At 38.8% G+C, this 13,632-nt stretch overlaps 1 protein-coding gene across 1 annotated transcript in view; it reads right to left on the bottom strand.

Moving 5' to 3' along the window:
- Positions 1-5,816: 5,816 nt before the first annotated feature.
- The window catches only part of rnf145a (ring finger protein 145a), a 134,568-nt gene continuing 126,752 nt past the window's right edge, over positions 5,817-13,632 (bottom strand). Inside the window, exons 9-10 of the mRNA XM_043703971.1 lie at positions 11,264-11,620; positions 5,817-7,291 (exon numbers count right to left, since the gene is read on the bottom strand). Of these exons, the coding sequence (XP_043559906.1) occupies positions 6,857-7,291; positions 11,264-11,620 (792 nt within the window). The 3' untranslated portion in view covers positions 5,817-6,856. The remainder of the gene's footprint in view (positions 7,292-11,263; positions 11,621-13,632) is intronic.

The raw sequence follows: 13,632 nt of genomic DNA, 5'->3' as shown, positions 1-13,632 counted from the left end.
CATATTTGCAACTTCTGAATTATTCCTATCACGCTCCCAGACTAGGGATCAAACCACAATGTGTACTGTTAATCTGTTGTGCAGTCAATGTCCGAGCAGCTTGTAGTTAGGACATCATTTTAACAAGTCAGGAATAAACCGTTACAGCCAATAGCTTTAGTTTTCTCGTGTCTTATCGTATGTTTGGAAACATCAGGTTTTAAAAGGTGAATGCTGAGGACACAATCAGCTCAATTAACTTGAATAAGTACCACTGCTGATTAAAATGAAGTATTAACTTTTGTTGAAACTGATGTGCCCCAAATTAACAACTATCATTATCAATGCTAACTACGTTTTGTAGAAAGAATTCCTGATCACACGTACCATCCCTCCTGTTGGTTTTTGCTTCACTCCAAGTTTTAGATGTCATTTAGAGTTTACTTTTGAATTAATTACTGATAGAATGTCACTGCATCGAAAGACCAAATCTTTAGATGAAAGAGGGTTTTAAAGATTCCACAAAAATACTTCAAAAAATGACACAATTCTCCTAATATTCGAAAGACCATTACCCTCCGTTCACAGTTTTCTCTCAACTGACATTGCTTAAAACACTTATCAATCATATATGTTATGCTTTGATGATCTTATTTTGGGAGCTTGCTACACTTGAATATGACTGGTTTTCCAATTAACTGTACAAATTCGTCAAAGTTGTAGCTACGTTAATAAAAAGTGCAACTAACTTTAAGTGAGAAAACTAGCTAAATTAGATTTTCCTATTAAAATTTTAAAGCCATATTTTGGTTCTGTAGGATTTTTTACATGAATGAACGTAAAAATATGTGCCTTGCAAACTGACGTTCATAATGATGCTAAATTCCTATGTAACTAGAACATGAACAAAGTCAATGAAATAATATTTAAATTTGTTGTGTAAATGTTAAAATATAAACTCTTAGCAACCATTTGATGCCTCTCCTGCTTGCAAAACCTTGTTACATGTGAACTTCCCCCCCATTGCTGACTCTCTGCTGAGAGCTTCTCCTACTGCATGACTCTTCCACATGCTGAATTGCCTGCTGCTCACCCCCTCACCTCCACCACTCATTGGCATTTTCTCCTGAACCCTTGCTTTGAGCTCTGGAGAGTGCCAACTGTTATTTCTATAAAGCTAGCAAAATACAGCAGAGCCCAGTGGCATTCTCATCGATCTTTGTAGATATTTTCTAACCAAGCTGTGCAAAGTTAGAAAAAGGTTCTCTGACTATGTGGCCAACTAAAACTTGTAATATATTGCATACTCAATGTGTGCCCAATTTGGGTTCTTTCTCATTTTATAGGGCATACCAATATTATAAATTTTGTAACCCAAGAGGTTGAAGTACAATTTCATACTAAACTGGAATTTTGCAGTCTGTACATGGTACACAAGGACGTGATAATTTGGGTAAATCTACTGTGGGGTTTATTATCAAGGCGGATCAGGAAGTTTCTGGTCAGTTCTGGAGTACGTATTTCCATGTACTCAATGTATCATAGTAAAACAGCATATTCTAGAAGAACAAAGACTATTACAATTGACCACAATTTCCATTACATGGAAATAAAAGGAAGAGGAAAAAAAAAAGACAAAGCAGGGTTTCCAGTCATACATCTTCAAAACTGTCAGAATACTGTGCCCATGTCACTTTAATTTTACAGGAATAATGTTGAATGATACACAAATTGAGCTGAGTATTGATCAGAACAGGAAGTGAGGACTGCAGATGCTGGAGATCAGAGTCGAGAGTGTGGTGCTGAAAAAGCACAGCAGATCAGGCAGCATCCAAAGACCAGGAGAATTGACATTTCAGGCATATTTGTCTGCATACATTCATTCCTGGTTAATTAGATGTACAGCACGGAAACAGACACTTCGGTCCAACTCGTCCATACCGATCAGATATCCCACCTCATCTAGTTCCATTTGCCAGCACTTGGCCCATATCCCTATCAACCCCTCCTATTCATATACCCATCCAGATGGCTTTTAAATGTTGCAATTGTACCAACCTCCATCACTTCCTCTGGCAGCTTATTCCATACACGCACCATCCTCTGCATGGAAAAATTGCCCCTTAGGTCTCTTTTATATTTTTCCCCTCTCACCCTAAACCTATGCCCTCTAGTTCTGGACTCCTCCACCTCAGGGTAAAGACTTTGTCTATTTATCCTATTCATGCCTCTCATGATTTTATAAATCTCTATAAATCTCATAAACCTCAGCCTCTGACACTCCAGGGAAAACAGCCCCAGCCTATTCAGCCTCTCTCTAGCTCAAATCCTCCAACCCTGGCAACATCCTTGTAAATCTTTTCTGAACCCTTTCAAGTTTCACAATATCCTTCCAATAGGATGCAGACCAGAGTTGCACGCTATATTCCAAAAGTGACCTAATGAAGGTCCTGTACAACCACAACACGACCTCCCAACTCCTCGACTCAATACACCGACTAATAAAGGAAAGCATACTAAACACCTTCTTTCCTATCCTATCTACCTACTTTCAAGGAACTATGAACTTGCACTGCAAGGTGTCTTTGTTCAGCAACACTTCCCAGGACCTTACCATTAAGTGTATAAGCCCTGCTATGATTTGCTGTTCTAAAATGCAGCACCTTGCATTGATCTACATTAGACTCTACCACTCCTCAGCCCATTGGCCCATCTGATCAAGATCTCGTTGTACTTGGAGGTAACCTTCGTCGCTGTCCACTACACCTCCAATTTTGGTGTCATCTGCAAATTTACTAACTATACCTATGACAATAAGTAGTGGACCCATGAGATGAAAAGATTTTATGCAAGTGAAAGACTTCAACAATAGCTGGGAAATGTAAACAGTAAATAAGCTGTGCTAAGGTTATGTTCCATTGCTTTTAAAACAGTCTCTCTCCATGAATCTCTCTAGCTGTTATAAATGAATTCTGTTAAAATGTAAAAGTAGCTTGGTTGGGCCATCCAAATAATTACAGAACTACAACTGGGTTTTATCGAAATTTAAATGATGGCCTGCATATGGACCATATTTGAGCTTCACTTCACCATCCCTTCTTCACTCTTGGGTTGTATCTAAACTTCGTCTCCATTCAAATTATGGTGGAAAAACATCTGTTGGAAGATTTGTCACTCCTGTAACTGTTATTCTGGAAGTGACTACAGAAGAATTTTTTTTAAAATCAAGCCTGCAGTGCTTCAGGACCAAAGGGCAAGCTTGAAGTATCCTCTCACATGCTTGAAGAATTATTAAATACCCACTGTAAATACCGACCAGCAATATTCCTAAATTTTTATTTTATCCACAAGCATCCAGGGACAGAACTGTGATGACTTCTCAAGTAAGTGATATCTCATGTCCTGGCACCCTAGAATAGCAAAAACAGTACTTAGACATCATATTGTACTGACAGTCTTCAATTTGTTTTGTCAGCCAAATGTCAGCAAAGGTGGATCATGTAGATAGTGAATAGTCTGAAATCTTGACAAGCAGTGAAAACAAGATTTCTTCACTGGCTGCATGCGAAGAGTGCAACAGATAGGAGGAGTATGCCATAACCAATAATTGAGCCTCTTTTGCCATTTAATATGTTCCTCGTTCAGATTTCAATTCCAGTTCTCACCTATCCCTCGACTTACAGGCAGATCAAGAATCTGCTTCTCCCAGCTTTAAATATAATCAATTCTAGATTGAATTCAAAAGATAAAGCAGCCTTTAAATAAAGAAATCTCTCCATTTCAGTTTGAGATGACTGACCCCTTAGCCTGAAATTCTGCCCCCACCCTCTACATTCCAAAGTCAGTAAATATAACCCCTTTTTCTTACACTGATGTACAATTAAATAGGGATAGGATAATCCCCCAGTTCCAGTACTGGCAGGGACATTAAAGATGAAGTTGTACTGGACCACATCATTGTAGAATCATAAATTCTATGTTAAAGCCTATTATAAAATTTGGGTGAATAAAATTATGAGGAGAACATAACGGCTGTTGTGCTGAAGTGCAGTGACTCAGGTAGGCATTTGAGAATTTCATTCAATTTTTCAACAATTGATAGTCGAAGGAATCTTTAACAGAAAGTTAAAATTATACTCATCTCAAGAAGGATTGGGATGTAGCTTCAAAATCTTATACATTGAAGATAGCTATTTGAAAATTCAAACCTATCATGCTCTAGATCTAGATCATAGTCGTCCAAGCTTGGTGTGTTGCCCTTTAACCTTTTTCTCTGCCTACACTGTAATGGATTAACAGAGAAGACCATCAGCAACCTTGGCGCCTAATTCAGCAGCTTAATCCTCAAGGAGGATTAGTGAAGAACACATGAACAAACTACTCTAGGAGGCTAGATCTCTACCAACCTGCATGGATTTCTTCATCTGGACTACAGGAAAAAATATAAAAGCTTTTGTGCAGTACACAAAAAATTCTTATCAGTGAATTTAGCAGAAAGGATACTGTATCAGCTGCAGATATCTCATTAACTTCTGCACCCAAAAGGAACTAAATAGCCATAATTACTCTGTCCCCACATAAGGCTGAGGATTAAACTTCTCTTCTCCACTAACGACAAAATTCCGAAATAAATTGTACGCGGACAACCACAATACGGTCTGTGGCGAGAACAAACCTGTAATCCTATTCCTAATTCTACACTGAATCCGCAGCCCTAAAAGAAAGGAATAGTTGGTACTTAACATGAGCATGCCCTTGAAAGGGTAGGTTCAAGTCAGCTTCAGCTTGCTGCTAATTAAAACGTTTCTGATGTGGCACTGACTCTGGAAGAAGTATTCCATACATATCATTGTTGATCCTCTCATTTGAGAGCAAAATTACAGCAAGGTTTCAGAAATTTCGAACAGTCCTTCCTGATGCCGATTTTAAAATCTGACAGAAATTCAAACTGATTTAGGTTAGTGCTACGACTCCCTCTGTATGTATTTGGCACAGTTGTCAAGCAGTTTTCGTCAGCTGTGCTCAAATATATTATTTTGCAAAGTAACCCAAAGAAACATTTGACAATGAACAGTAAAAGTACTTAATAAGGTACATTTAACAAACATACACATTTGGAAGAGTAGGTCAATCAGCCCCTTGAGCCTGTTCAGACATTTGATAAAATTATGGCCTCAACTCCACTTTCATCCCTACCTCCAATACCTTTTAACTCCCTTGTTAGTCAAGAATCGGTCTAATTCTGTCCTAAGAAATTCGAGAATTTTGCATCCATGATTTTAAGCGATAGAATCCCATAAACTCTTAATTCACAGAATAAGAATTCTCCTAATCTGCATCTTAAATGGGAAACCCCTTATTTAGAAACTGTATACTGAACTGACTTCAAAAACAAGACAAATTCATGATAAAACAAAGAGCTGCTTTGAACTTCATTCCCCTGAAGTTCAAAGTTGATCTCACTACAATGATTCCGAATTTGTTTCCAGTTTGTGCCATATTAGTTGGGCTGAACTGGAACAATAATTAGGGCGCTGGAAACTAACCTTTGGGGTTATGAGAGTTGAGTGATGAGAGATGAGGCAGAATCCAATCATCCTCGTTGACAAGTACACGTGTTGGATGTCAGATGAGCTGTGATCAGGCTCAGCTGCACTGCATTCCATGGCTGAATACTCATCATAGCTCAGTGTTCATGGTCAGATATATAAAATGTTACATCAGGAGGAGTCAACGTTTTCAAGAGGAGAGAAAACAGCAATAATGTAATTGATGACTTGATGTATTTATTCAGACATGCAAATTCTCAAAATAACACCCCAGAGGAACTGTCAGAATAATTTGAACCATGATCTCACGTTTATTATTTAATGCCAGCCTGGTTCTTTGCAAATTGTTCACAATTTTCAAAAGCTATAGAGTAAGACTCTCAACTCTCTGGTTCACTTATTGGAAAAAATCAAGTTTCCCTTTTTTGTTCAAAAGCACACAGTAAAATTATATTAAACGTGAGCCTACCTACTTAAGCCATGATGAATTATGGAAATGGGTCACTGATAGCTCCCTTCCTCCAAAAAAAAGTGTGCAAATTCTATCAGAGCTACAAAATGGCTTTTTTACTTTGTTTCATCATACAATTTAATGTAATCATTTCCACAAATCATAATCGTCAACTGAAAAATAACACTGTACCCCTCAGGCTTCAAAAGTCAAACGCGCCATATTCACCGTGCAACTCTGCTCTTATCTGTATCCTGCAGTTCATCCCACTTATGACCCTTCAAGAACTTCAAAGGAATCAAAGTGTTCATAAAATCTCCAGTCTACTTCATTGAGCAGGTTAAGTACAAGCCAAAGTTATTCACGCACCATTCATCAGGTACTCATTAAATACTTTGGAAATGCACTATTAACTATGACAGTGCGATCACAGTTGCTGAATATAGAGCTACAAAAATTTTAATTTTTTTTTAAAAAGTCTGCTTGCAGCATGTACCTCTAACCATGCTTAAAGCTTCTAATTATATATAAATATAATACGTCAGTCAATCTAATTATTATTTCATGCCTACAAAACGTCTAGCAAAAACAACCTCCCCATCTTGCCATGGTTGTGTCTAATACTGTAAAGATGATGTGGCCACAAATTCATTAGATCCCTTCTTACAAAATGTCTCCAGACCTGCTTGTGAGAACATTACATTCGGTTTCTCTGTAAATGCATATCATTTCCTGCTTAAGCTGTCAACTTCAAACATAAAGCCATCGCCTACATTGTTTTAAGGCTTTAACATTGCTGCAGTATCACGGCAGGTTACAGTGACACACTGCTTCATACAGTTCCCTTACATGGGCATTTGCCACCTCCATGCATTGTTTATTGAAACTCTACTGTATTAGACAATTGTTGATCTTCATCCTCACAAAGTTCTGCTGGATGCGAAAACTCAATTTTGCCAGCGTGAGAGCCATTTTGCTCACATCGATGTTCACCTGTGCCTGGATTTCCAAGTGAACTGCAATCAGTATTCAGAGCTTTCTGCCCCACAAGACCATCTTCAGAATGGAGGGCTAGAACAGAATCATTACCAGCAGGCACATCCACTTGTCCAACCAATTCTTGCGTCGCTCTTGTCTCATTATGGGGCAATTGCTCTCCAGGCCCTTGCACTGCTGTTGCACCAACCTGCTGTCCTTGAGATTTTAGCTGCTGATGACAAAACGGGCACGTTTCTTGCACATATAGCCACTTCTTGAGACAGGCAGAGTGAAAGAAATGGCTGCATGGTGTAATCACAGCTGAATGCATATCCTAAAGAAAAAAAAATTCAATTTGGTAAGTAACAGCATATTAAAATAGGTCAAGATTACTTCGTTGTTTTTCCCTACTTTGTTGTAGTTAAAACAACACTTGCTTGTTCAACCTGTGACTGAACCTAACAGGCCATTCTTCCTGCGTGAACCAAGACTGCAAATGTTAACAGATTATTTGAACAGGGGAACCATTATTTGAGATTGGACTCTTTAAAAATCTAGATTTAACATCCATGTGTTCATTATTATGCAAGCACAAAATGATGACTGACAATTTTAAAATTCTTTCTTGCCCAAGATACTGAGGATATTATTATTGCTCCACAGATACTACAAGACCATAAGTTAAAGGAGCAAATTAGGCCGTTTAGCCCATCAATTCTATGTCACTACTTGTTCATGACTGTTACATTTCTGAACTTATTCTTCTGCCTTCTCCCCATAACCCTTGATTCTCTTACTAATCAAGAACCTATCTGTCTTAAATACACTCAATCACTTGGCCTCCACAGCCTTCTGGGGCAATTAGTTTCACAAATTAACCACTCATAGGCAGAAGAAACTCCTCATTTCAGTTCTAAAGAGTCATCCTTCACACTGAAGCTGTGTCCTCGGTTCCTGGTCTCTCCTACCAGTGGAAATGTCTTCTCCATGTCCACTCTACCCAGGCCTCTCAATATTTTGTACATTTCGATAAGATTCCTCCTCATCCTTCTAAATTCCACTGCATACAGACCCAGAGTCCTTCACTGCTCCTCATATGGACAAGTCCTTCATTCCTGGGATCATTCTTGTAAACCTCCTCTGGACCCTGTCCAACACCAGTACATCTTTCCTTAATTATGGAAAGGAAAACTGCTCACAATATTCCAAATGTGATCTCATGAGAGTCTTATATAGCCTCAGCAGTACATTTCTGCTCTTGCATACTAGCTGTCCTGGAATGAATATGGAAATTGCTTCTGCCTTCGTAACTTTCAACTGAACCTGCTTAAGAGAATCCTGAACTAGAATTTCCAAGTTTCTTTTTGATTCAGATTTCCAAAGCCTTGCCCTGTTTCGAAGATAGTCTACACCTTTATTCTTCTTGCCAAAGAGCATAACCTCTCACTTTCCTACACTATATTCAATCTGCCACTTCTTTGCTCACACCCCCACCCTGTCCAAGCCCTTCTGCAGACTTCCTGCTTCCTCAACCTGTCCCTCCACCTATCTTTGAGTCAACTACAAACACTGCAACAATGTCGTCAGTTCTTTAATATACGTGAATAGTGAACAGTGACTCCTGCAGAGCTCCATTTATCAGCAACTGTCATCCTTAAAAGTTCCCCTTTATCCAACTCTCTGCCTTCTGCCAGTCAGCCAAACCTCTCTCCAGCACTTCCACCAAACATGTGCTCATTTTATTTAGCCACTTCCTGTGCAGCACCTTGTCATAGGCCTTCTGGAAATCCAAATAGACCACATTGGTTGGCTCTCCTTTGACTAACTTGCTCACTATTTCCTCAAAGAATTACCTGATTTGTCAGGGATGACTTCTTCTTGACAAAGCTGTGCTGATTCAGCTCAATTTTACCATGCACTTCAAGTGCTTCACAATCTGATCCTTAATTATAGGGTCTAAAATCTCAAAGACTGACATGCTAACCGGCCTATAATTTCCTGCCTTCTGCCTCCCTCCCTTCTTAAACAGGGATGTTACATTAGCTATTTTCTATTCCTCTGGGAACCTTCCTTGACTAGCGATTCCTGAAGGATCATCACCAATATCTCCATAATCTCCTCAGTTATCTCTTTCAGAATTCTGGAGTGTAGTCTATTCAGCCTACCATGACTGCCATGTTTTTCCAGCAACTTGTTTTTGTTTCAGATTTCCAGCATCTGAGGTTCTTTCTTTTAGTTAACTCAAGTAAACAGCTCTGATGTAAAATCATAAGTACAAACGTTCTTCGACAAATGAAAGACAGAGTCTGAATTACACCTTAAACTCTTGCACGCAATTCTTTGTATCGTCTATTATGAATTTTAAAAACATAATTTTTCTGTCTTCACTTAATATAAAAAGGAAATAGGCACTGAGCACCTAAATACCTGTGACATTATTAGCAATGCACCACAACTTTAGTGGCAATTTGCTCAGAAATGCATCAATTATATTAGCTTTCATCAATCAACATGAAACATTTAAGTTTATCAATTTAGGTGACAACTATATACATTAAAATGGAACTGAAACAGTTTCTGTCCAAAACATAAATGGAGTGTGGATCCTAAGATTAACAGGGATGCCAATGTCATTGTAATGGGGAAATGAAATATTTGTACTGTCCACCAAAAAAATTAAATAATTCACATCTGTCAATCGCCCATTACAAGCTGTACTGCATTAACACAAGATTGGAAAATTGGTCTCCTAGAACGACAGGGCAAAGATGTAGATCCACAATATCCTATGTAATAAGCAGAAACAAGATTCATTGCTCAAACTATAAAGAGATGGAAAGGTCAAATGAAGTCATTCTGACAGCTTGAGAATCACCTGGAATGCAGATATAAGCATTAGAATAGACAGATGCTTACACAGGCCGAGCCAAAAAGAAATGCATAACATACTGATGACAATACTGGGGAACCTATCCTTGTTGTAATTTGTACAGCCAAGGTGGTCTTGGGTCAAATTCTATTGCCGCCTGCTGAGTACCCCAGACTAGAGTCAGGGAAGAATAGAAACCTAAACTTTAGATATTGTTTCTAACCAGTGACTCCATAAATATGAACACAAGACAGTGAAAGGAAAATAAAGGGAGATGACATACAAGATGAGAACAGAATGCCCTTCATAGATGAATAGACTGCAAACTGTCTATATTCACATGTGAAAACTGATAGTTAATAGCATTGCTCTGATACTGAACTTATCTATGGAATGGCAATTCGGACTATTCCAGATAAAGAAGCAGAATGAGTTGCAGTGGGAATTACAGTATTACAAGGAAACTGATGATCTAGCACTGTCCTAAATGAACCTCAAAGTACCAAAATGCAGGCTATGCTTTTAGAAACTCTAAAACCTGTCCTTCAGGTCACCTTCAATAAACAGCCACCTGTGCAATAAAGCCAGTGATTTTCAAAACCAATAGGTTTCTAATTTACATGTAATTCAATAGAACCTGCAACTCAATTAAGCAGCCATCTGCTAACCTGGAAACAGACGCTAGTTTAAAAAAAACTAACTGTTGTGAGAGGAGTATTGCAAATGGAACTTACACCTGGATAAAGAACTCCTCTCAAGCATACTTGTACTCACTGTTTAAAAATGTTTTGTTATGATTATCCTTTCAAAATTCATAAAGAAGACAGCTTGATACATTTCATAGGTTGGTTAATTATAATTGCACAACCAAGGCAGAAACTTGTTTTTCTCAAAATGTTGACTATGTTATATCTGTCAGCATTGGAAACTCTTTTCCAAATAATAAACATGCATTTTCTACTCTCTATGGGTGGAAGACCAAACTTTTTCTGATTATTATTAACAGATTTAATCGAATATTTCTCTTTGATTAGGGTGGTTGCTGTACATTTCAATAACTATTCTGAATCAGTACTAACCAGCATGTTGCCCCAGTTCTTACACTTGTCTGAGAAAGCCAACAATTACACTCACCAACTTTGAACCCAAGCGAAGGCCCATATAATATAAATAAATCATTCAAGTCACTCAAACTGTTACTAAAACAAAACAAAATTACTTCGGGAAAAAAGTTTTGTTTGTATTTAAACTATTTTCATGGCATAAGTGACACTAGAAGGTGATGGAAGGAATTTTATAGCAGTTAGGAATTAGCAGAAGCTAATACACATACAGAACGTGAACTGAACATAAGGACAGCCAACTGCGATCTTTCTGAATGAGAGTTTAGGTACTAAAGCCAGGGTTTAAGTGCTGCACTGGTGCCATGCTACATACCTGGTAACAGATGGAACAAATGTCATTGTGCTCTTCAAGCTGCTCTTTAGTGGCAGTTGGCAGAGAGTTGATCTTATTTGCTGCATCCCTGCGGAGAAGAAAGCTCTTCCATCCCAACTGTGCTCGAAGCCAGACATTGAAGTAGGAATGGACAAAGATGATGGATGAACCCATCCACGTCCACTCCCCTAATATTGTCTCTGCTACTCCATAAGCAACAACACACAAAGCCACCAGGAATTCGAGCAAGCGATATGTGCCATTCACATAGTAGATCACATCGTCAAGGTTTTCCATTGGTTCTTTACTGAATTCCTCCACCATAAAAAGGATATAAATGAAAAGTGTTCCAAGTACCTATTAAAAGTGCAAACTTGTATTAAAGGATGGTTTAGCATGACATCACTGCCGATATATTTTTAAAAAAGCAACTCCAACTCAAGGATTTGTTATTTATGAAAGAAGTATTTTATACTACATGTTGCTATTTGTCATTTGTCAGTTTGGATCATACTACTGTAAAATATTCAGATTTAACTGCATGCAAAATTGAAAATGGAACGTATCCATGTCATCCTGAGAGGGATATTGAATGATGTCCAGTGATGATTTGAATATTTCCATTTTTGTTGCAGAAATGTTAGATACACATTTACTTTTTTCATGACAGACTCCATTTATGGGTCATATTTTTGTTACTCCGAACTATACTACATTATCAACATACACTTTTAAAACCCACTGAAACCCAAGGCAAAAATTGCTCTAAAAGCTCATTGGTTAAGTGTTAGGACCAGAAGGTGTTACTTTTCATTTTAGAAGATGAATGAATCTGTACTATTAGGGTTAATTTAAAAAGACAGAATCACAGATTTACAGCACAGAAACAGACCTTTGGTCCAACTCGTCCATACAGACCAGATATCCTAAATTAATCTAGCCCCATTTTCCAGCACTTGACCCATATCCCTTTATGGGTAATCCAAGATAGTGGACGGGAAAAATTTCTGGCTGTTAGAGCTGCTCCTTTCTTTTAGGTATTTTAGGTGCTGGAGGTGATTTCCTCAAATTCCAGGAGCAGCAATTACTGTTTTATATCCTGTTGCATTGTTTTGGAACTTTGGAAAAAAAAGTCAAAACAACAGCAGTTTAAAAGGGAGAAGAGCAGACAAAGGAAGCACATGGTGAGGACAGTGCAGGAGAGAGAGAGAGAAAACCTGCACAGTTACCGCCTTTGCTGTTTGAATTCGTGTATCACTGGACATCGGAGTGCATCTGGGAAAATTAACAAACAGTGAAGTTCACAACGAATCTTGGAGGAACTGTTGGGCCAAGAGCAAGGCTGCACTAGTGGGTACAGTGGATTCTTTCTTGATTATACGTTTTTGGAGATAAGTCTCTTGATTAAACTTAAAATATAAGCCATAGCTATTAATTTAACCTGGGGCAGTGTTTGTAGAGGAATAAGACGGTGTTATTTTCTGGGTCTGTAGATTGTGAAGGAGCAAAAATGGCCTTTGCAGTGTTATGTACTTCTTGTCAGATGTGGGAGTTTAAAGAGAGTTTAAGGCTTACTGCGGATTGTATCTGCCACAAATGCTGTTGGATGCGAATCTTATCAGATCAAGTGGATCGGTTGGAGAGACAGATAGAAGCGATGAGGCATTTGCAACAACAACAGTATGTGATGGATTGCAGTTATAGAAAGGGGGAAAAGTCTCAGATACATAGATGGGTTAATTCCAGGAAGGGTAAGAGAGGTAGACAGCTAGAGCAGGAGTCTTTTGTGGATACACCTATTTCAAACAGATATGCTGTTTTGAAAAATGTAGGGGGTGATGGACTCTCAGGGGAACGTAGCACAAACAGCCAAGTTTCTGGTATTGAGACTGGCTCTAATGCAACGAGGGGTACGTCGGCTTCCAAGAGATCAATTGTGTTAGGGGATTCTGTAGTCAGAGGTACAGACAGACGTTTCTGTGGCCAGCAGAGAAAAAGCAGAATGGTGTGTTGTTTCCCTGGTGCCAGGATCAAGGATGTCTCAGAGAGGGTGCAGAATGTTCTCACGGGGGAGAGGGGCCAGCAGGAGGTCATTGTCCACATTGGAACCAACAACATTGGAAGGGAAAAGGTTGAGACGCTGAAGGGAGATTAGAGAGAGTTAGGCAGAAATTTAAAAAGGAGGTCAAGGGTAGTAAGATCTGGATCTTCCCAGTGCTACGAGCGAGTGAGGGCAGGAATAGGAGGATAGAGCAGATGAATACATGGCTGAGGAGCTGGTGTGTGGGAGAAGGATTCACATTTTTGGATCATTGGAATCTCTTTTGGGGTAGAGGTGACCTGTACAAGAAGGACGGATTGCATCTAAA

The sequence above is a fragment of the Chiloscyllium plagiosum genome, chromosome 14, assembly GCF_004010195.1.
Source record: "Chiloscyllium plagiosum isolate BGI_BamShark_2017 chromosome 14, ASM401019v2, whole genome shotgun sequence".
Classification (NCBI taxonomy): Eukaryota; Metazoa; Chordata; class Chondrichthyes; order Orectolobiformes; family Hemiscylliidae; genus Chiloscyllium; species Chiloscyllium plagiosum.
Note: the sequence above shows the minus strand (reverse complement) of the source record. Positions and strands in the feature narration are given on the sequence as shown.